The sequence below is a fragment of the Podarcis vaucheri genome (assembly GCF_965113315.1).
Source record: "Podarcis vaucheri genome assembly, chromosome: 13".
Taxonomy (NCBI): Eukaryota; Metazoa; Chordata; class Lepidosauria; order Squamata; family Lacertidae; genus Podarcis; species Podarcis vaucheri.
The window spans coordinates 44,817,656-44,841,033 of record NC_138751.1 but is presented as its reverse complement, the minus strand read 5'-3'; the positions used below and the strand labels follow the sequence as shown (position 1 = coordinate 44,841,033).

At 48.7% G+C, this 23,378-nt stretch overlaps 1 protein-coding gene across 3 annotated transcripts in view; it reads right to left on the bottom strand.

Moving 5' to 3' along the window:
- GRN (granulin precursor) overlaps nucleotides 1–23,378 on the bottom strand; it is a 34,568-nt gene that overhangs the window by 7,421 nt on the left and 3,769 nt on the right. The window contains exons 1-10 of one of the 3 annotated variants that reach the window (XM_082194818.1): nucleotides 22,857–23,085; nucleotides 10,794–10,953; nucleotides 8,526–8,687; nucleotides 7,710–7,794; nucleotides 7,413–7,534; nucleotides 4,624–4,762; nucleotides 4,384–4,490; nucleotides 3,321–3,453; nucleotides 1,901–1,998; nucleotides 85–324 (exon numbers count right to left, since the gene is read on the bottom strand). In XM_082194818.1, coding sequence (XP_082050944.1) covers nucleotides 85–324; nucleotides 1,901–1,998; nucleotides 3,321–3,453; nucleotides 4,384–4,490; nucleotides 4,624–4,762; nucleotides 7,413–7,534; nucleotides 7,710–7,794; nucleotides 8,526–8,687; nucleotides 10,794–10,940 — 1,233 coding nt within the window. In that variant the 5' untranslated portion in view covers nucleotides 10,941–10,953; nucleotides 22,857–23,085. Of the gene's footprint in view, nucleotides 1–84; nucleotides 325–1,900; nucleotides 1,999–3,320; nucleotides 3,454–4,383; nucleotides 4,491–4,623; nucleotides 4,763–7,412; nucleotides 7,535–7,709; nucleotides 7,795–8,525; nucleotides 8,688–10,793; nucleotides 10,954–21,712; nucleotides 21,883–22,856; nucleotides 23,086–23,378 lie in introns of those variants that run through there. The other 2 variants (XM_082194816.1, XM_082194817.1) reach the window with 2 other exon arrangements.

Sequence of the window (23,378 nt, the reverse complement as noted above, 5' to 3'; positions counted from 1 at the left end):
AGTGTTGACTTGGCCGGCCCAGGCAGAATCGCCAATTTTCGGGGCAGGGAGGAAGAGATGGGACCTGCCCCACCCTCCTCTTACCTCTGGCAAGGGGCAGCAGCCCCACGCGCCCGATGACAGACGGCAGCAGGTGTGCCCTTCTGGGCATTCCGTGTGGGCATCGCACGGCACTGCTGTGCCCGCAGAGCTCGCAGGCAGGGAATGTGGCTCTGCTTTTGCCAGCCACGGAATGCTTCTGCCGCCTTCGTCGCAGGTCCCAGCGGCCACATTGCATGTGTAGCCCTTTGGGCAGCAGTGGATGTGGTCTGAGCAGCAGACAGCCTGGAAAAGGACATGGAGGGTTCTCAGGTTCATTCATGGAGCAGCTGACACAGAGGGCACAAGGAGGCTGCCACTTAGCCATGGAAGAAAGACCCTCCCCACCAGCCCAGCTAGCAGAGATCCTTTTCGACATAGAGGTTCCTGAACATTTCAGGCCACCATTCCCCTGGGTCCCACGGAGACTCAGAAACTACAACTAATCCAGAATGCAGCTGCAAGGCTGCTGACTGGGAGCAGTCGCTGGGACCATATACAGTGGTACCTCGGGTTACATACGCTTCAGGTTACAGACTCCGCTAACCCAGAAATAGTACCTCGGGTTAAGAACTTTGCTTCAGGATGAGGACAGAAATCGTGCTCCGGCAGCGCAGTGGGAGCGGAAGGCCCCATTGGCTAAAGCGCTGCTTCAGGTTAAGAACAGACCTCCAGAACGAATTAAGTTCTTAACCTGATGTACCACTGTAACTAGTCCTAAAGGATCTTCAGTGGCTCCCAGAATGTTTCCGAGAACAATTCAAAGTGTTGGTGCTGACCTTTAAAGCCCTAAACGGCTCCGGCCTAGTATACCTGAAGGAGCGTCTGCACCCCCATTTTTCAGTCCACACACTAAGATCTAGCTCCGAGGGCCTTCTGGTGGTTCCCTCACTGCAAGAAGTGAGGTTACAGGGATCCAGGCAGAGGGCCTTCTCGGTAGTGGCGCCCGCCCTGTGGAACGCCCTCCCATCAGATGTCAAGGAGATAAACAACTACCAGGTGTCTTTTAGAAGACATCTGAAGGCAGCCCTGTATAGGGAAATTTTAAAAATGTCTAATGTTGCACAATTTTTTATGTGCTGTAAGCTGCCCAGAGTGGCTGGGGAATAAATTAATAATAAATAATGATAATGATGATTATTCCCAGTTACCCCTGCCATGTAAAAACATTCAGAATAGCGGTTACTCACTAAGGAACATAGTAGGCAACACAGTAAAATTGAAAGCAGTAACCACCTGCTACACATTTGTTTAAAATCCAATGAAAACTACTTTGTTCAATTAGTTCAACAAAAACGGAGAAGCTGGTGTCACTGGGTATCAGGTTCATCCAAGTCTGATAGTCATTTACACCTCCAGCGCTCCCTGCCATGCCCTTGCCTCTTAGTGCCCCCATCACCAGGGGGAAGTAATGCCCCCTTTGGAAACCACGGTTTTAACAGCAGGTATCGGGGACAAGGCCTGGTACGCTTCCACAGGCAAAACTATAGTAAGGTTACCAGACGTCCCCGTTTCTTGGGGACAGCCCCTGGATTTACATATCAGTCCCCTGACAAAATCCATCTATTTAGCAGGAAGTTGAAAAGCGTCCCCGGATTCATCGGGGGGAAAACTGGTAACCTTAAACTATAGGATTCGTCCTGTCCCCCCACTATGGCCACTTCCTGACTTGAATGAGTCAAAACCCTTGCCCCACAGAAGGAAGAAAGGAAGTTGCCTTGGTCCACCAAGTTCAGGACTGACCGGTGGGATTTCAGAAGGTGCCAGAGACTGAGCCTGGGACCACCTGCACCCCTGTCCCCTCATCCATCGCTCCTCTTACCTCCTCCAAGGGGCAGCACCCCCATTCGCCTGGGCTTCGCAGGCAGCAGGTGTTCCCATCTGGGCAGGTGTGCTCATCGTCGCACTGGACAACACCGGCTACAGGAAGGGGAGGCAGGCACATCGGAATGGGAACCAAGAACGCCCCACCTCAAGGCTGTTTTGGGCGGCCCTTGGCAACATCTGACTCCTCCCTGAACCCCTTCCCACTGTCTTACTGTCTTGCCAAGGCTGGGTAAGTGAGGTGCTGGGCTTTGGGAAGGAGGTGTGGTGTTCTGGCAGAGTCCTAGTAGCGTCCTAACTCCTTTCCAAAGCCTAGTAGTGCTTTCCTAGCTTTAGGAAGGAGGTGGGAGGGCTCTAGGACCCTGCCAGAGCTTTGCACCTCCTTCCCGAAGCCTGGTGTGTTGCTTAGCTGGTATGGGGAAGGCAGCATGAGGGGTGAGGAGTATCAAGTTTTGGTCTCGCTCCCTTAGGAGCAGAGGAAGCTGCATTATACCGTGCTAAAGCATTGGCCCATCTAGCTGAGGACTGTCTACACTGACTGGGAGTGTCTCGCCACTGTTTCAGACACGGATCTCTCCCAGCCCTAACCTGGGGATGCCAGATAGCTAGATAGCTAGATAATTTATTACAGTTGGAGATCAGCTTATAAAACACACTTGGGGGTACAGTCACAGAAGGAAAACAAACAATTTTCAAACAAAACAAACAAACAATGCACAAAACAAACAATGCACAACAATAAATTTAAAAACAATGTACAACAATAAACCACCGCAGCGAACTGACCCAGAGTCACCCATAGAACCGAGTTTGGGGATTTTCTTAACGAACTAGTTTGAGTTGGGAGACGGTCTGTGCCTACAGATCTGTACACAGAACCTGGCCGGGTCGTCTTCTGATCTTTGCCTAACAGGAATAGGTTGAATTTTTGCTTTTCCGAGAGGTCAGCGAGCCTCACCAGTAGGGGACCAATGGTCTTAACTACATGCCTCTTCATAAAAGGGACATCTAAAGAACAAGTGCTCTGGGCTTCCTATCTCCCCCAATGAAGAGGCGCAAAGTCTCAGTGTATGGGACTTTTTTCAAGGCTCCTTCCAGGACCGGCGAGGGCAGGGCCAAGCTTCTGGTGAGTGTAAAGGCCCTTTTTGCAGGAGATGCCAGAAATTGAACCTGGGACCTTCTGATTGCAAGGCAGATGCTCCTCCAATAAGCAGCAGCCCCTCTCCCAAAGTCTACATCCTGGGCAGCCAACCTGGTACCTTCCTGAAGCAGCTGACCTACACCTCCCAACCACTTCTGACACCACGATGCTAGCTATCCCCATTCAACATAACACATGCAGGCACAGATTTTCGCCTCCCTTGCTGCTTTGCAGAATACCCCCCCCCCACACACACACACACCGAGTCTTGCCTCACCTGTTGGGCGGAGGTCCGCAGCGAGGTGCAAGATGGGCCATGACCTCTGCGGGGTCATAGTGCATCGCGAGTGCTCCAGGTCGCACTTGGTGCCCTGTGGGCAGCAGTGAAGGTGGTCGCTGCAGCAGACAGCCTGGCAGGAGGAGAGGAAAGGTTGTGGGCATCAGATCCAGAATGGCACTGCCTGCATCTGCCTAGCTTGGGACGTAGTGTGGGCTGGAGGGCACCAGTTCATGCCAAACATGGCAACCCATGCTTCTGGTTTGAGGGCTGCATCTTTTCCGTATCTTGCTGCTATGGGCAGCAAGCCCAGCGGACAAGTGCTAATTTGCAGTAAGGCTTCACGGAAAAGAGGACCAACAGGCATCCCAAAGCTCCCCCAAAATGAATCAAGTGGAGGGGGTGTCAAGGTCCTCAGAAGAAGCTGCCCTGGTGGATCTGTGCTGCTGGGAGTGGAGTAAGACTGGGCAATATATGGTCCAAAATCAGTTTGAAGTCCGTATCATGATATTGGTTTCATAATTTTTGACCTGGAAATGTATCGTGAATCACGATGTGTGTGTATGCTCTGTGCAAAAGTCACAGTGCGGGGAAAGCCATGAAGCCAGCCAATGCCTCTACAACGCTCCATCCATATTTCAGACATTGTGATATATTGGTATATCGCAATGTTCAGCTTGTGATAAATTGCGATGTCGAAAACCAGGCATCACCCAGCGCTAGAGTGGAGTACAAGCCTCAGGGAAGTGGGCAAGTGAAAGAGGGAGGTGATTTCTTGCTTCACCCCCACAGCCAAAATCCAATGTACAGTAGAACTTTGGTTCTCGAACGGCTTAGTTGATGAACAAATTGACTCCGCAATGCCTTGGTTTTTGAATGATTTCAGGAGTTGAACGTACTTCCGGAACGGATTGAGTTCAAGAACCAAGGTTCCACTGTATGTTGGTCAAAAAAAGAGCTGCCACAATTTGAATTTAGCGAGAGCCGCAGGCCTAGCAACACTGGCCCCTTCCACTGAACCCACACAATCCCATCCAGTTGTCTTTCTGAATTTGATACTTACATTGGGTAGGTGGCAGCAGCCATATTGGCCCGTTGGGAGAATGCAGCAGGTGTCTGTATCCGGGCAGCTGGACTGATTACCTGGGCAGAGACTGTTCCGAGGTGAATCTGCAGAGGAGGTTCAGAGACAGGAATTTAAGGGGGTCGGATGCACTGCCTTGTCAGAAGGGGAATGAAGAACTGCTGTACTGAATGGGCAGCAACTCCAGGGCCACCCCATCCTTCACTCCACGTTCCGTACCCAACAGAACCGCTCGCCTGCTCGCTGGGAACTTCTTCTGAAGAGGGTGTTCCCCGGAGGCTGCAAAGCACCGCGCGTGTGGCAGGTCGCAAGTTGTGTTGTGTGGGCAGCAGTGGATCTTGTCTTCACAGCACAATGCCTTGGGAGAGAAAGAGGCGAGGAATGTGACAGTAAGCCCCAAATCCATTATTTCAATTGGTTGTTGTTGTTTTTTTTAATTTTCATGTTGCTGTTATATATTTGCTTTTCTTAGCTTATGGGTTCATGGTACGTTCAATATAATTTCATGTTGCTGTTATATATTTGCTTTTCTTAGCTTACGGGTTCACGGTACTTTCAATATTTAATTGTAAGCCACCCTGATCATGTATCCCAAAGATTGTGCTTTTATTATTGCCTTTTATACCCAAACAAGTTTCTAGTCTAGCATGGATGATGGGAGGTGTAGTCCAATGACCACGGATAACAGCCGCGGGTTTCCCATCCCTGCCTGATTTGATTTGCTGCTTGCTTCACACACACACCTCAATTACCTGGTCCTATTTCTAAGTTATCTTAGAATTTAATATCTAAGTATTTTTCCTTCAAGAAGCACCACCTCAAGCTTCTTAGCAACTATATTACATAGACTCTTTTGCCAATGGCTTCAGAAAGTTCAAGAGCACTTGTGCCTTTGAGATGTTGAGTTCATTAATGACTTTCTCTTGAGTTGTTTTGGTTTTTTTACATTTTTAAATATTTAGTTAGGTTTTTTAAGAGGTGTCAAGTTGCATCCCAGCATAATTACTTAAGGAGAAGCTTCGGTTCTGAAACACATCCAGCTATAATACTGCGTTCAGCTATAATGAAACTCTCACAGATGTGGACTTTGGAGAACCCATTTCTGCTTTTTGCATTCTCTCACGAATTTGCCCCCTGGTTCTTTTCGAGTTTCTTTTTCTTTTCTTTTTGCACGACCTGGAGCCGTTCTATAGTGCACCTGCTCTCTTGCTGCATTGCAGAGACTCCTCCCCACCCCCCAGCTAGCCAATGGGTCTTGCTACCCCGTAAGACCCACTCTCCCCTCTGGGAATCTTCAGGGATTCAAGCTGCACAGACACACTTGGTATCAATGGTACAAGGTGTGACCCAGAAGTTGCTCCACAACCTCCTGTTCAATACATGAACTTAAAACCAAGTCAGACCCAAGGCAGACCTGGAAGATCAACAGGGATTTCCTATTCTGTTGTTTAATAACAGCATCAACCAAACTACACTCCCAGTACAACTGCTGAAGTGCAGGAAGTTGGGGCAGGTGACGAGGATTGTATTCTGTGGAGGGGAACCCCATTATGGTAGAAGGGGCACTGCCCCCCAACCTCACTCTTCCAGAGGGCAACGCTGGTTTATCTGCTTTCTCCTCCTCAGTCCCAATGCTGCCTTGCAGAACTCGCCAGAGAGCAAGATGGTGACTGAAGGAGACTGAGTTGGCTTCTCTTGGCGTTGGCTCTGGCGCCACCTGCTGTTGGGCTCCTTGTCTCCTGCCCTACCAGTCCCAAACATGCACCAGCCACCACTGAATTTTGTGCGTGTGGAAGGACTGGGACGCAGTTCGGTTCTGCCACTCACATTCCTGGGCTAAGAACTCTTTAATTGTTAAGTGCTGGCCTTTTGCGTCTGGTTCTGGTTGGCAGATCTTTGGGTTCTAATCAATAGCAAAGTAGAACGTGGGAGCCTGAAGTCCACCTGCCTCTGATCTCGACCACTATTGTCTACTCTGACAGACAGCAGTAAGTGCTCCGTCATGGTGCTGTGGCACCCGCAAGGTCTCAAGACAACTGCAGGTGCCTTTCAGAAGCCTCTGCTTTTCCATCAGATTGGCTTTTAGCGGTCAGGAAAAAGGCAAGCTAAAGATTTAATAATTTACGACGGGTTTTCAGATTGTTAGTCACCCAAAGGCTAGACATCAAATCAATTAATACCTTGATTTTTGGGGGGTGGGGGACACTGTTCTCTGCAGCTTTTGCTTATACTAAGTGTTTTGTGAGTTGCGGAAGCATCTGCAGGGAAAGCACAGAACAGAACACTGGGTGGGGAATCCAGATCTCTCTTCACTTTAAAACCAAGTTCCTGGTCCCTTGGGCTGTACATATATGGTTGAAAGCGCACAAGAAACGTGTTAAAATCTCAGAAGCAAGAAAGGTGGCTGAGTGGGGTGCTAGGCCTTCAGTGTGATTTGCGATTACAAGAAAACAAAAATGACATAAAGTGCTAGCAAGTGAAGAATTTTGTGTGTGTGTGTATATATATATATATATATAAAATATTGTATATATTTATATATATATATATATGTAAACACCCACAAAAGGACAAATTATGCAAATGAAAGATGCTTGTATCATTTATAGACTGAAGAATTAAGCTTCTTTGGCACTGATTTTTATAGGCTAGTGATGCAGAAGGAAGATATCAGGATGAAATGGCATTGCCAACAGGAACTGTACATTGTAATCGTTGGACATGACAATCTTTGGACTATCCTTGGACTTTACGACAATAAAAACATATAGAAGCTTAACGGTAACATGATTATGTTATTGCCACCAGGAACTGTGCTTTGCAATTTTTTGACATGGCGACTACAGTTTTATTATATATAATGTTATGTTACTTTATAGCCAGTTACGTGTGTGTTGTGGTATTCTGAACATGAATTATGTAACGAGGCAATCGTGGCATTGCAGGGGGTTGGAACAGATGACTTTGGGGGTCCCAACTCTACAATTCCATCTGCCGGGCCCCCATACCTCGGGCATCGGGCAACACCCCCAGACTCCATCGGGCATCATACAACAAGTAGACTCATTTGGGCACTCCGATTCCCCATCTGGACACTGAACAGCACCGACTCTGGCAGGAAAGGTTGGAGCTAGAAGCCAAAAGCAACAGAAAATCCATGTTAAAAGTAAGTTCTAGCCGATTTTCGAAAAACATTCAGAGGAAGCCACTGGGATAGTTAGATAATTCTTCTTGCCAGGTTTTGCAGTTCATTGTTCCGGCTGTGACCACCCCTCTCTCCTTTCCATCACCCTGCCCCAAGGTACCTTCACTCTTAGAGCAGGATTTCCCGTCAGGACTGCAGCGGGAGCCAAGGGGGCAGCAATAGTGACCGCCAGCACAGGAGATGCCCTGTAAGAGAGGAGGCGAACGTCAGGGGAAAAGACATTCAGCACAAGAGATGGGGGTGGTGATTGCAGGCTGAGAAGGAACCTGCCTTTGCCTGGACCACAGCAGGATGGGTATTTTCTAGGGAGAGGTGTTGCGGACTCAAGTCTGCCCATGAACTAGACAGGGAGGCATGGCAGCCATGTAGCTGGCTGCAGTCACTCAGTGGGATGCTTCCCTTCCATCCCTTTCCAGGACTACAGTCAGTTGCCACCCCCTCTTTCTGTGCTCAGTGCTCCACAGTGCTCAGGTTAAGCGAAGATCACAAGGTTGATTCAGAAGGTTGGTGGCTCACCTACTCAAAGGAGAGATTGAGTGAAAAATCTTGCAGTTGTGGCTGGGGACAGGAAGAGATTTCGGAGAGGTTTCTGCTGCCTTCACAACTAAAAAGCACCCTACCCACAAACTCTGGCAGATACCTTTTTGAGATACTCAATAGGAAAATCATGTTTCTTCTCCTTTTTAACCACCCAGTTAGGAGCAGAGTACATATGGAAACAGAGATCTATTAAGTGTTAGAACATCTGTTCTGAGATTTATTTCAGCACGGAGCACAAAAGTGAAGGAGGCAGGCTGAGACTACAAGGTGTGGGACACGGAGGCTGAAACTGGCCCTTTCAGCTATCCCGAAACAGTCCTGGAGGAAGACCTGCACCTTGCAGGAACACCCTCCCCTGTTCTCTTCTGTGTCTCACCTCTTTCCAGGGGCAGCAGGCCAAGTCATCGTCCGGAGTACGCAGGCAGGAGTATTCCGCCGGGCACACACGGCCGTCTAAGCACGTGACACCAGAGGGCTCCGCCACCTGGTGGAGAGAGTTGTCTTGCGGAGGGAACATGCGCAGGGAGGCAGCTGTGAACTGAAAACAGAAAGAAGAAGTGGGAAAGTGGGGAGCAGAACTGGCCCCGTGCAGATACCCACACAGACCCAAGACCTCCCTGGAAGAAACAGCTGATACAGAGCTGGGGGGGCGGGGAGGTGTCACATAGCTCAGTCAGTAGGACGTGAGACTCTTAATCTCAGGGTTGTGGGTTTGAGCCCCACGGGGGGCAAAAGATTCCAGCATTGCGGGGGTTGGACCAGATAACTATCGAGGTCCCTTCCAACTCTACGATCCCATGATTCTAGGGTTCTACTCCATGTTAGAAAGTCAGATATATAAGCTTGGCTCCAAATGGCTCCTTAAATGAAGGTTGCGGTCACCAATTTGGAACGTCTAGTTGGAAGAGGCCAATATACATGAGAACTGTCCCCTGGGATCAAGTGACTTTTCTTCTTTAAGTTCTCAAAGTTCTTAACCTAAGCTCAAGGTTGTCATCTGAACTAGGCAGATGTTTAACTGAGAATCAATCAGTCAGTCCATTGTTTGAAAAAATGAGACTTTAGAGCCCCAAAATGGCAACTGGGCATTCCGTTTTGGCATCTGTGGCCTTAGTTTAAGGAGCCATTTGGTGCCTAGATTATATCTGAGTTTCTAACACTGCCAACAGCCCTGCCCTCCATGAATTTGTCTAATCTTCTTTTAAATCCAGTTTAAATTCTGATCCTATTCAGGTGTGCTATTGGTGCACATGTGCCACAGACAGGTGGGGTGAGCCGGAACAGTAAGCTCAGTTCCACTGCCAAGTAAGTGGCAGGGAGCCATTTTACTTGTGGACTTTTACCTCCAGCCAGTGTTAGAAACTGGTACAGAAAACCTAGGCGCCAAATGGCTCCTGGGACCTGGGTTATAGGTGCCAAAACAGAATGTCTAGTCGCTATTTGGGGGGAGGAGGGTTGTCGGCAACACTTTTTATTTATTATTCTGATAAGCTTGAACTAATAATTCACATAAGAGACACATTGTTAATAGCACTTTTTAATCAGAAATTGTTAATACATGTTTAATCTGGTGTTTACAATATTGGTACCATAGTTCAGTTTTCAAAACACTCTACTCTTTACTGTTAAGCTCCTTAACATATTGTCTATCCTTAACGTTTACTTCAAGGCTTCAAAGCACAATACATTTCAGTAATCCTTGAGTGCCAGCCAGGCGCAAAAAAAGGGCACCCAGACTTTTTGAGGTGTTTGCAAATAAAGAATCTTTAGGCGCAAAATGCACCTGGCGCTCTGCTAATTTCGAACCCTGCCTTCAACTCATGGAGAGGGAAATAGTGAAAGGGGAGGGTTGAGCTTAACAAGCTTGTTCCTACTCATATGTGGGGTACGGATTTTATTTCTATTAAAAAGATAAGCTTTGGGAATACAGTGGTACCTCAGATTACATACGCTTCAGGTTACATACGCTTCAGGTTACAGACACCGCTAACCCAGAAATAGTGCTTCAGGTTAAGAACTTTGCTTCAGGCTGATAACAGAAATCGTGCTCCGGCGATGCGGTGGCAGCGGGAGGCCCCATTAGCTAAAGTAGTGCTTCAGGTTAAGAACAGTTTCAGGTTAAGTACGGACCTCCGGAACGAATTAAGTACTTAACCTGAGGTACCACTGTATTTGTTTTTCCTGTTGGGGCTTTTTTATGCTTCCTTTCATGTTTTACTTTGTACAGTGGTGCCTCTGGTTACGTACTTAATTCATTCCAGAGGTCCGTACTTAACCTAAAACTGTTCTTAACCTGAAGCACCACTTTAGCTAATGGGGCCTCCTGCTGCTGCTGCGTCGCTGGAGAACAATTTCTGTTCTCATCCTGAAGCAAAGTTCTTAACCTGAAGCACTATTTCTGGGTTAGCGGAGTCTGTAACCTGAAGCGTATGTAACCCAAGGTCCCACTGTATTTATGCATTATACAAACATTTGTGCACCATTCTGGAATCTTTTTGATGTCCAGAAGTACTTTAAATAAACCATTGTTTAAAAAGGGTGCATTTAATGGAAGGGGGGAAACAGCTCTGCCTTTACGAAGTTGGGAGTGGGACAAAGACTTGGCTTTTCACCTACTTGTGGAAGGTGCAAATCTAGTTCTCACCTGAGGCTGGTCACAGCAGGAATATCCATCTTCTCCAGAGAGCTTGCAACAAACGGAGGATCCCTTACAGCTATGTCCATCGGGGCACTGCAGAGAAGAAGCTGACCCTCCGAGCACCAGGCACACAAACAGCTGTACCCACCGCATCTTGGCCAAGAAGCTGAAAAGAGAAAGATGGAGAAAAGGACAGGTGTTGGTTAATTACAGGCAAGTCAATGTCTTCCAGCAGTCACGAAATTAAAAGACGTCTGCTTCTTGGGAGAAACGCAATGACAAACCTAGACAGCATCTTAAAAAGCAGAGACGTCACCTTGCCAACAAAGGTCCGTATAGTTAAAGCTATGGTTTTCCCATTAATGATGTATGGAAGTGAGAGCTGGACCATAAAGAAGGCTGACCGCCGAAGAATTGATGCTTTTGAATTATGGTGCTGGAGGAGACTCTTGAGAGTCCCATGGACGGCAAGAAGATCAAACCTATCCATTCTCAGGGAAATCAGCCCCGAGTGCTCACTGGAAGGACAGATCCTGAAGCTGAGGCTCTAATACTTTGGCCACCTCATGAGAAGAGAAGGCTCCCTAGAAAGGACCCTGATGTTGGGAAAGATTGAGGGCACAAGGAGAAGGGGACGGCAGAGGATGAGATGGTTGGACAGCGTTCTCGAAGCTACCAGCTTGAGTTTGACCAAACTGCGGGAGGCAGTGGAAGACAGGAGTGCCTGGCATGCTCTGGTCCATGGGGTCACAAAGAGTCGGACACAACTAAACGACTAAACAACAACCCACTGCGAAATATAACCAGGCCTTTGGCCTTTAACTATCTGTGGCTTTTTAGAACTGGGTGGGGTGTTTCTAATGTATTCCTCTTTCCTCTTGGTTTTAATGTATCTTCGGGGGATTACTGTCTGTTTGGTTATAAGTTGTTTTGGTGAGAAAACAGGTCAGCAATAAATCACAGGGAGTCAGTGAAGTTAACTCTTTATTCAAGGAAACAAGGTGGACTCAGGAGGCCAGGCCTAGTGGGCAGAGTGAATCGTCCTGGTAGATCTTGCCCCTGTGAGGCAGTTGTGGGGAGTCTGAAGGTCCCTCTGCCTTCCCACTGTTGCCTAAGTCTCCTCCTCCCCTGGATCCAAGCAATCGGAGGCTCCTTCATCTTGCATGTCCTTGCTTCTCCCTCCTCATACCTCTTCTGGGAGACCAGGGAGGAGGGGAAGTAGTCTCAGCAGGAAGAGGGGTGGGGACAACGACAACAGACCAGCTTTCTCACCGGCCTGACTTACCGTATTTTTCGCTCAATGGGACGCACTTTTTCCCCTCCAAAAATGAAGGGGAAATGTGTGTGCGTCCTATGGAGCGAATGCAGGCTTTCGCTGAAGCCTGGAGAGCAAGAGGGGTCGGTGTGCACGGACCCCTCTCGCTCTCCAGGCTTCAGGCAGCTATCCGCAAGCCTTCGGAGCACGGCGGGTGTTCCGCCAGGCTCCGAAGGCTTGCGGATAGCAGCCTGTTCTGGGGGTTGGGGTCAGGGAAGCTCGGGTTTTATTTCCCCCCCTAAAAACTAGGTGCACCCTATGGTCCGGTGCACCCTATGGAGCGAAAAATACGGTATCTCTGCCTCTCGCCCTCCATTGCTTCAGCTTCTGCCCTGAGTCTGGACTTCTCTCTGCCACTGACTCCCCCCGCTTCTTAAACCCTGTTGTCTCTTCAGCTTCCGACACCTCCTCCTCCCAGTCTTCAACTTCTTACCTCCCACCACCCACCCCCAGGCTCGAAGCCTTCTTCCCCTGGGCAAGATAAAGTGACTGACAAATTTAATTAAATAATAATAATAAATGCCAAGAAGCAGACCCAGGCATAAACGAGAACATGTGCATCAAAAACGTGACCCAGAACTCTGACCTACTGGAGTATCACCTGACTCAGCTGGGTCATCAGCTGACTTAACTGACCCTCGTGTGACTCAGTCATTTTGTACAACATCATGTGAGCAAGCTCTGGGTGTGAACAGAGCCGATAATGGGAAGTTCTAGTCAACGCTGCATTGGGCCATAGAGTTGCCGGCCGCAGGCTAGAATTAAGGGCCTGGGCAGTTGTCACTGAGCTCCTACCGCTGCCCAAGAAGTCTTCAAAGCAAGCAAGGCCAACCCTACCATTAGGCAGAATGAGGTGATGACCTCAGATAGCAGATGCCAAGGGACAGGGGGCAGCGATGAGGTGTTGGGAGCAGTTTGGATAAAAAATCAATGATTTTAAAAAAATAAAATGCTTTTGGAGGAAAAACCTTTCTAAAGATAGTTTTCTATTTAAGTTACATTATGGTCCAAAGGCTATTCATCAGGAAATAAGGATTTGTTTTAAGTTTTTCATGTGCTAAAACTCAGTCTAATTTTTTTTTTAAATTGTTTAACCACAACAGTTAACAAACATGGACACATATGCTATAATGTTATTGTTTTAGTTAAATAAATTGTTATTGAGGAAATGATTATTTTTCTCCTTCCAATAAAGTACAGCAGAAAAGTTGTCCAAATATAAACACAACTTATTAAACCTCACAATAATTTCATAATTATCTATGTACTTCTAATAGTATAACCAAATCAGTAACTTTTGATATAACTGCAAAAACTACTCTGAAAAATTATTATTCCAAAAATGAAACCTTTATCTGGTTGTAAATATTAAGATTATACCAGCAAGAATGAGTCTTTCTGTAAAAAGATGATTTAAATCAAGTCTTACTGACTAGTGCTTTAAATTGTGATTTAAATCGATTTGATTTGAATCAAATCCACCCTGGTTGGGAGTACAGAGCTGTGTGTACCCCATGGCCAACGCTGTACCTCCTGAGCTAGCCGAGTGCCCTCAGGTGAGAAGGAGAATCTTGCTCCATTCCAGTGTTGAGGTAACTACCAGTCCAGCTACCTACTGCACACAGATTAAATTTATTACATTGATATCCCACCAAGGAAGGGACGCGGGTGGTGCTGTGGGTTAAACCACAGAGCCTAGGACTTGCCGATCAGAAGGTCGGTGGTTCGAATCCCCGTGACGGGGTGAGCTCCCGTTGCTCGGTCCCTGCTCCTGCCAACCTAGCAGTTCGAAAGCACATCAAAGTCCAAGTAGATAAATAGGTACCACTCCAGCAGGAAGGTAAACGGCGTTTCCATGCGCTGCTCTGGTTCGCCAGAAGCGGCTTAGTCATGCTGGCCACATGACCCGGAAGCTGTATGCCGGCTCCCTCGGCCAATAAAGCGAGATGAGCGCCGCAACCCCAGAGTCGGCCACGACTGGACCTAATGGTCAGGGGTCCCTTTACCTTATCCCACCAAGGAGCTCAAGGTGGCCTACATGGTCTCCCCACGTTACCACCACAACAACCCTGAGAGGTAGATTGGCTGAGAAAGAGTGACTGGCCCAAGGTCACCCGATGAGCTTCATGGCCGAGTGCGGATCTGAACCCTGGTCTCCCGGGCCCAAGTCCAACCGTCTGACCACTACACCACACTGGAATGGCGCAGCGCATGGGGATGTCTGCTTACCCTTCACCTCAGGCAGCAAAATACATTGGGCTAGACCAGTTGCCACAACTACCACCAGGCCTAGCATCAGAAAATATGAGTCCCGTCCCCAGTCCCTCTTCAGAAAAAGCATTGCTATGTTGCTGTTTTAATTTTAAAAACAAAATAAAAAACTTTGTATTCTATAGGTAAAGGGACCCCTGACCATTGGGTCCAGTCGTGACCGACTCTGGGGTGGCGGCGCTCATCTCGCTTTATTGGCCGAGGGAGCCATTTTTTTTTAAATTCTGCATTTGCAGTCCAACCCTGAGGGGATCCTTGGCTGAAAGGTAGCATGACTGCAGGGGGTTAGACTAGATGAACCTTGGGGTCCCTTCCAAACTTTAGCATTCTATGACATAATATGCAATAGCTACCCATGCTGAGTTTTAGAAAGGCTCTGCCTGCCTGAAGCAAGTGCCTCTTGTAAAGCTGGCCAGGTTAGGGGGTTTGGGGGTGGGTGAGCAGGTGGGTCTGCTGCTGCCCTGTTCTGCAGCATGTCCTCATCACTTTATGGCCACAGGAGTCCAAAACAGAGCCAAATTGGCAGCCGCAATCAGGAACTGAAATTTATGTGTCCCTGCAACCGAAATGGAAACTTTTGGTCTGCAGCTTCTGTGACTGACTGACTGACTCACACACACACACACACACACACAGAGAGAGAGAGAGAGAGTTGAAACAAAACTTTCATGAAACGAAACTTTCAGGGAGGAAGAAAAGGAGGAAGAACAAGCAGATTCCATAAAATGCATGAGCTAGAGCAGGGGTCTGCAACCTTTAAGACAAAAAGAGCCACTTGGACCCGTTTCCGAAGGAAAAAAAACTGGGAGCCGCAACTTTTTTGTCACTTTTTATTATTTCTTTGTTTGACCCCTCAGAATTACTCCTCCTCATAGAAATAAACATTAAATTAACAAGTTACCTTTGTGTGTGTGTGTGTGTGTGTTGTTCACTCCCCTTCAAAACAGTGACCAGCGTACATGCCTCCTTTCAATGCAGTGACCAGCGTACATGCCCCTTACAATGTAGCGGGTGGGTGGGAAGGTGACGTCAGGACGGTGCGTGACTGACGCACGCACCGCCCCCATGCGACGTCACAGCCAGTACAGCGCCCGCCACAGTGGGGAGGGTCGGGGCGCACAATGCGCCTCCTCCCCTCGCTAGTATCCGCCCCGGAGCCGCGGCAAAGGTGTAAAAGAGCCACATGTGGCTCCGGAGCCGCGGGTTGCAGACCCCTGAGCTAGAGAGAGAGAGCAAGGCGCTAATTTTCAAGTTAGAAAGCACAGCATCTGACTTGACATGGGTTTCACCTGAACTTAAGCCTGCTCTGCACTCCAGTTCCAAAGTCAACTTCTACCCTTTCCAGCCTATAAAATGAACTTAGCCGCCAGGAATACAAAATCACAGTTCCCACCTCTATCCTCCGATTCACCTGATGCCAGCTTCATTTACCCACAAAAAGCAGTTAACCGCAATAAAGCAGGAAGACCATTCCTTTCTCCAGAATCAGTAGTTTAGGAATTGTAGAATTAGGTGTTAAGTCTGCAATTTACAGATCTAAAGATTTCTCAGATCAGCTTGCTAGCAGGAGGAGTCAATTAGCCAAAGGGACAACTAGGGTACTTTGCTAAACCTGAGGACAGCTAGTATCTAAAGTGTGCACAATGCAAGACTGTAGATTTGAGCAACAGCGGCTTGGGAGAAATATGCCCTTTAATCTGGAGTAGCCAGTCCAGACCAGCTAAGCTTCATATTCATCATCATGGTGGGACACCCCAATCTCTTGGCTTCAGAAATCTGATGGGGTTTGCAAGAGAAGCCTGGTTTCTTCAGCAGTTGCTCCATAAAGGAGTCACGATGTAAGTATAGGAGTCGTAACTCCCATCAGCCAAGTTCCACAACGGTTGGAGGTCTAGGGTTTTCCCGTGTCCCAGCTATAAAGGAACAGAAAGGATGAGAGAAAGAGAACAACACGTTCATTCAGAACCAGCTGACCTTGACGAGGCTGAACCTAGTTCCTTCTTTGCAATTATTAGTTCCCCAATTCATCTGCAGGTGTTGGTGAATGGTTTTAAGTGCATGTTCATCATGTGGCACCCTGAAACAGGGTAATCAAAATCAAATATCCACATCATGTGAAAACCGTCCTCTGTGAATGCCTGTGCAAAAATCTTTTTGTCCACCTGCAAGAACCTTGCAACTGTGGCACAGACCCTCCTTCCCCAATCTATTCCACCCACGTTATAACGACAAATTAAAGTGGTTGGGATGCCGCACTTCCAAACAGCCACTGGGAAGAGGCAGATTGCTTGGATAACATGATGCCCAGGGATGGGGCAGTGATGGCGCAGTGGTCTAAACCACTGAGCCTCTTGGGCTTGCCGATCGGAAGGTCAGTGGTTCGAATCCACTCAACGGTGGTGAGCTTCCGTTGCTCTGTCCTAGCTTATGCCAACCTAGCAGTTCGAAAGCACGCCAGTGCAAGTAGATACATAGGTACTGCTGTGGCGGGAAGGCAAACAGCGTTTCCATGAGCTCCGGTTTCCGTCACGATGTTCAGTTGCGCCAGAAGCGGTTTAGTCATGCTGGCCACATGACCCGGAAAGCTCTCTGTGGACAAACGCCGGCTCCCTTGGCCTGAAAGCAAGATGAGCGTTGCAACCCCAGAGTCACCTTTGACTGGACCTAACCGTCCAGGGGTCCCTTACCTTTTAAAGGTAAAGGTACCCCTGCCTGTACGGGCCAGTCTTGACAGACCCTACGGTTGTGCGCTCATCTCACTCTACAGGCCGGGAGCCAGCGCTGTCCGCAGACACTTCCAGGTCACGTGGCCAGCGTGACGAAGCTGCTCTGGCGAGCCAGAGCCGCACACGGAAACACCGTTTACCTTCCCGCTAGTAAGCGGTCCCTATTTATCTACTTGCACCCAGGGGTGCTTTCGAACTGCTAGGTTGGCAGGTGCTGGGACCGAGCAACGGGAGCTCACCCCGCCGCGGGGATTCGAACCGCCGACCATGCGATTGGCAAGTCTTAGGCGCTGAGGTTTTACCCACAGCGCCACCCGCGTCCCCCCCTTACCTTTTATGTGCAAATAAATATGAGCAGGAGCGGGCAGGTCAGATCTTTCTTGTACTTTTTTTTTTTTGGCCACCACACACTCACAGAATCAGACCTTGAAAAAGGAGGAGTCATGGAAACCTGTGGCAGTGCTGGGGTGCAGTTGAAAAATGGGAGGAAATTCAGGCATACACATGGCTTGTTGACCAGCACCATTGTGAACAGACACACTTCCTCCTGCTATATAGCCCTAGGCTTCTCTTACAAAGCACAGAGAGCTGGTGCTCCTAAATATTACCAGGAAACAGTAAAGAAACAGCCCTCCTTCCCGAACCTGATATGCCTCTTTCTCCTGTCTGCCCCCCCCAAAAAAAAAGCAAAAAGCCAATCCCTTGTGGAGCCAAACTTCCTTACGTCTCAGAAATCACAACAGAAAGGTGATCCAGCTGGAGTACAGATCTACACAAACTGCAGAAGCTATGTGCAGGCAATGTGATCTCGCAAGACATGTCGAAGCAATGTACACGGATGGATCAAATATCTGTTTGTTTTATGTGTTGCTTTTTCCACCAAATCCCTTGTTCTCTAGATACTCACAACTCTTGTTGAGTAAACTTGTCTCTGTGTCTAAAAAGCGGGTGATCAAGAAATGGCAAAGTGGGAGATTCTCTTGTGGGCCAATTTATTATGCCAACACCTCCAGATCACCAAGGTTGTTCTAAAAAATGGATTCTCTCTTCTTTTTTTAATTATACCCCATGAAGGGTGTCAAAGCAGCAGTGCTCAAAGTGAAGGCACTGCAGTCCCTACTCACAGTTGAAGCCGGGGGACATATTCATAAGTAATAATTGTTTCAATTAAAAGGCATGGTAGTATACCCTTAAATTAGGCATACCAAGCCCCCATTAGGTCTTAACGCTGTACAGAATGTCAGTAGCTAAGTGACATCATTTCTCTTTCATAGCAAAATGATTTTTGCCACTTAGCACATTGCGTTTCTGGGGCTGTTACAGGAAAGACTTGGAAAATGAAAGAGAAACTCAGACGGACAATTTTACTGCCGTAATCTTGCCAAGCCTGGAAAGGTCCAGGCACTCCAAGCTATGTAGCTCCTTTATGATAGTGCCAGGACCATAATAGCTCAAGGTTGGCCTCTCCCCATATGAACCAACACAGACCTTGAGATCATCACCTGAGGCCCTTATTTGTGTGCCTCATCCACACGAGGTCCGGAGATTGTCTCCACATTTGTGAAAGCTCACCTGGCGCCATCATTAGATATTTTTAGGTGCCAGGCAAAAACTTTCCTCCATAACTGGGCCTTTAACCACCTGTGGCCTTTCAGAAGTGGGTGGGATGCTTTCAATGTATTTATTTCCCCCCTTGGTTTTAATAAGGGACGTGGGTGGCGCTGTGGGTTAAACCACAGAGCCTAGGACTTGCCGATCAGGTGGTCGGCAGTTCAAATCCCCACGACGGGGTGAGCTCCCGTTCCTCGGACCCTGCTCCTGCCAACCTAGCAGTTCGAAAGCACGTCAAAGTGCAAGTAGATAAATAGGTACCACTCCGGCGGGAAGGGAAACGGCGTTTCCGTGCGCTGCTCTCATTTGCCAGAAACGGCTTAGTCATGCTGGCCACGTGACCCGGAAGCTGTACGCCGGCTCCCTCGGCCAATAAAGCGAGATGAGCGCCGCAACCCCAGAGTCGGCCACAACTGGACCTAATGGTCAGGGGTCCCTTTACCTTGGTTTTAATGAATCTATTTGGAATCCCACCCCAACATCTATTTGGTTTTAAGTCACTTTGAGTTGCCCTGGGCAAGATAAAGTGACTAAGAAATTAAATAAATGAGCCAAAGTGCCGTGGGAAAACCAGATCATGCCTTGTTACAATCACTCCTAAGTATCGGAACGTTACACATAAGAAACATGTATCATGCAGGTACACCGAGCCAAGAAGTTTGGATTGGCTGCAGCTCATTCATTTTTGCCTCGTTCTTCAACCCCAAAGCATTCCTGGCTAACAGGACTAAGTATGACAACTACTCATCTCCCCCAAGATTTATAAAACAACAGAACAGAAAAAGAAAAAAAAGAAAAAAGTTAACTCTAGAGCCAGCCGGGACTTAAGTGAACAACATCCCAAAAAATCCTGGGCAAACAAAAAGGTCTCCACCTGGAGCCAAAGTCCAAGTTTTATCCCTGAGAAGGTGAGCAAAAGGACTGAAAAAAGAGCAATTGCAGACCCTCCCCTACCTTGCCTCCGCCAGCAGGGAGACCTAGTACCGATAAGGTGGGCCTCTGGGGAAGATCTCAACAACTGGGCATATCCATGCAGAAGGAAATGGTCTTCTTTAAAGTCTGCTGACTCCAAGCCAAAGAAGGATTAAGCAGTGTTAAGCATTTTGGTCCTAGCTTTCGACCACTCGCGACCAGGCTCCAGGAAGACGTCTAACGTCTCCATCATCTAGAGGTGCCTGTCTGGAGATCATTGGATCTGGACTGTTTCCACAACACATCCTATAGAATTCTATCAGTTATATTTTACCTGCACAAGGGGAATGAATTTCTGGAACCTGCCTGAGCAGGAGCTGTCGCCTTTAAGAAAAAAAGGTCGCAATATATGTGGACTTTTCTTCTTTTAAGTTTTCAAAGCTCTTAACCTAGCTCATGGTTGCTAGCTGAACTAGCCTGGTGTTTAATTGAGAATCAATCACAGTCAGTCCATCGTTTGAAAAAATTAAGACTTTAGAGTCACCCTACTGCAAAATGAGGGACACGGGTGGCACTGTGGGTTAAACCACAGAGCCTAGGACTTGCCAATCAGAAGGTCGGCGGTTCAAATCCCCACAATGGGGTGAGCTCCTGTTGCTCGGTCCCTGCTCCTGCCAACCTAGCAGTCCAAAAGCACATCAAAGTGCAAGTAGATAAATAGGTACCGCTCCGGCGGGAAGGTAAACGGCATTTCCGTGCACTGCTCTGGTTCGCCAGAAGCAGCTTAGTCCTGCTGGCCACATGACCCGGAAGCTGTACGCCGGCTCCCTTGGCCAATAAAGTGAGATGAGTGCCGCAACCCCAGAGTCGGTTTAAGGAGTTTCTAACACTGGTTCAAAGTCTCTAACACTGGTTTAAAAGTGTCAGGATTAGCACCAGGTAGCAAACACCGTGCTTCACCCAGTACCATACATGAACAGCCCCTCTCTCTCTCTCTCTGGCAGGCCTACAGATGTTTTGAAATACAACTTAGCTTCTCAACATCTGAAGGGTTGGGGAAAGCCGCCCTGGAGGAACCCAAGCATCCACAGCCAAGCCAGTACTACAGAAAAGTTAGGGGGTGTAGTAACTGTTTGTGCATATTCCGCTGCAATGGCACAGTCACCTTTTCCACAAAAATCCCAGGGCATTGTGAGTTTGCCTGCGATGAGTGTGAGACCACTATCCATCCAGCAACCATTATTCTCTCTCTGCAAAAACAGACTCCATGTGAGAAAACAAACAGGTTTCCCCTTAGAACAGTGTTTCCCAACCGGTGTTCTGCGGCACACTACCGTGCCGTGAGACATTGGCTGGTGTGCCGTGGGAGGGAGGCGGGCGAGTCGGGCGGTGAGAGGCGGCGGCGGCGAGGATCCGCGTCGAGCCGGGGGCGGCTCCGCGGTGGTGGTGCCGAGCGGCGGGGCAGCGCGTGCAAAAGGGAGGAGCGCGAGACAGCGGAGGAGGAGGAGGCCGGCATGTCCGGGCAGCAGCAGCAACAACAGCAGCAGCAACTCCCGGCGACGGCTCCTCAAGCCCCGCCGCCGCCCCCTCCTCCGCCCGCTATCGCCACCACCACCACAACAGCCGTCGCCGCCTCAGTTGCCGCCGTCCCTCAGTCCCTCGCTCTGCTGCCTCCTCCCACCCCCAAAGCTTGGAGGTTCCCCGGCAAGGGGGAGGGGAAAAACTTTCACTTTCGTGCGTCCCTCCCGGCGTGACGCTGCGCGCTGACGTCATGGGGCTGTAATGGTGGTGTGCCGCGAGATTTTTTTCCTTAAACAGGTGTGCCGTTGCCCAAAAAAGGTTGGGAAACACTGCCTTAGAAGCACACAGGAAGCTCCTCATTTAGCCAAATGCTGCCTACACCAAGCGACAGCAGCTTCCCAGGGGTACACAATAGGCTTCTCCCTGCCAGACCTCGGGATTCAACCTGGAACCTTCTGCATGCAAAACTGAAGACGGATGCCAGACTGCAACGCTCTGGCCTTGCCCTGTCTGCTTGAGATCTCAGCACAGGCACACTTACAGAACAAGAGGTGAAACACAGAACTCACAATGATCCAGACTCAGTAAGCAGGCAACACACGTTGACTTCAACCAGAAGAGAGCACACACACTGATTTTTGGGTTCAGTTTGTGAGGAAGTAAAAACCGAGTTGCGAAAAGGAAGTGCAACATAGTCTCTTGTACAATAACCACAAGAAGCCATAAACAGAGACAGGACAGCGACCTTCAGGGCGTAGGTTTTGAGGTCAACTTATATAGAATCACAGAATTGTAGATTTGGACGGGATCCCTGAGGGTCATCTAGTCCAACCCCCTGCAATGCAAGAATAATGTGCGGGGGGTTTTCAACAGTTGCACAGAAAAGGCCACTCTAGCCCAGCTCTACAGAGCACAGTGCAGCTGTTTTTAACCACTATGAGTGTAAGAACCAGGCCCTAGCAACCAGCCCCACCTGACACAGCTCAGAATGATTGCTGCTGTTATTTATTTAGCAGAAAAAAACCATCCTCTGGGGCTGACCCCTGGGCTTTTACAGCCGTTGTCAGAGCTGACAGTGCAGGACTTAATTATCGAACAGCACTTGGCACTGAAGCGAAGATCCCAGGGCCAAATCCTGACTGTGTTTTTTATTATTGTTTATTACATTTTCTATACTGCTTGTCACCCGATGATCACAGGGCGGTTTACAATAGAAAAACACAAAAAATACGTTTGGTAACTTAGTAACAGACCAAGCCTAATTCCACCCAGTTTAAAAGCCCATAGACTCTCTAATTAGCCAGAGGCCTGGGAGAAGAGGAATGTTTCTTCCTGGAGCCTAAATATATGTAATGAGGGCACCTGGTGAGCTGCTCTGCAATATATATTGCAAGGCGAGGAAGAAGGCGCACGGCAGAGAGAAATGCTCAGTTTCCTATTAATCTGGGGGGAGGTGAAAGGAAAGGGAAAAAGAGAGAGGGGACAACGATGTTAAAAACGCAAAGGAGTTTGCACTGAGCCTAGTATTCCGTCTTCAACAGGGGTCAGCCTGACTGCTCTCAGGAAGCAATACTGAAACAGCCAGCTCTCCCTTCCTGTATACTCACTCCCCAACCTCTTGCATGCGCAGCTGATAATAACCCTGGGGTGGGGACCCCTCTGCTGTTGCAGCAGGATCCCCCAAGGCACCGGGGGCTTCCCAAATCAACTCACCCTTTGCACCAGCTTCGCCCCGCAATAAGACTGGCGCGGCAGGACCTTCGCTAGCCGGTTCCTTCCAGCCTCAAAAGCAAAACCCCGGGTGCAAGGCCACGCCTCCGGCTCTCCATGGAATTGGCCGAGCCGCTGTCCCTGCAATCTGTTTGGCCGCTTTTCCTTCCTTTCCCCCTTTTTGGTTGGCTGCTTTGCTATCGCGGGCCTTGCCCCCCCCCCGGCCCGCCCCGCAGATTGGGAGGCAGTCATATGATCTGTTGCTTAAGTCCATTTGCAAAACGCGCACATGACCCCGGCAGTTCGAATGCGCTTTGTTGCGCACGTGACGAGGCAGGGAAGGGAAGGTGTGGCTTTTTTAAAAAAATATATTTTTTAATTTCATTTTTGCAGGCTGAACACCGGCTCAGGCTCGCCGGAACTTCTGGTTTTCCACGCCGGGGCTCAGCCCCGGAAGTGGTAACGAAGAAAGAGTGCCTCTGAGAGCGTGCCGATTGCTACCCTGCTTTCCCATCTTGTTGTTGT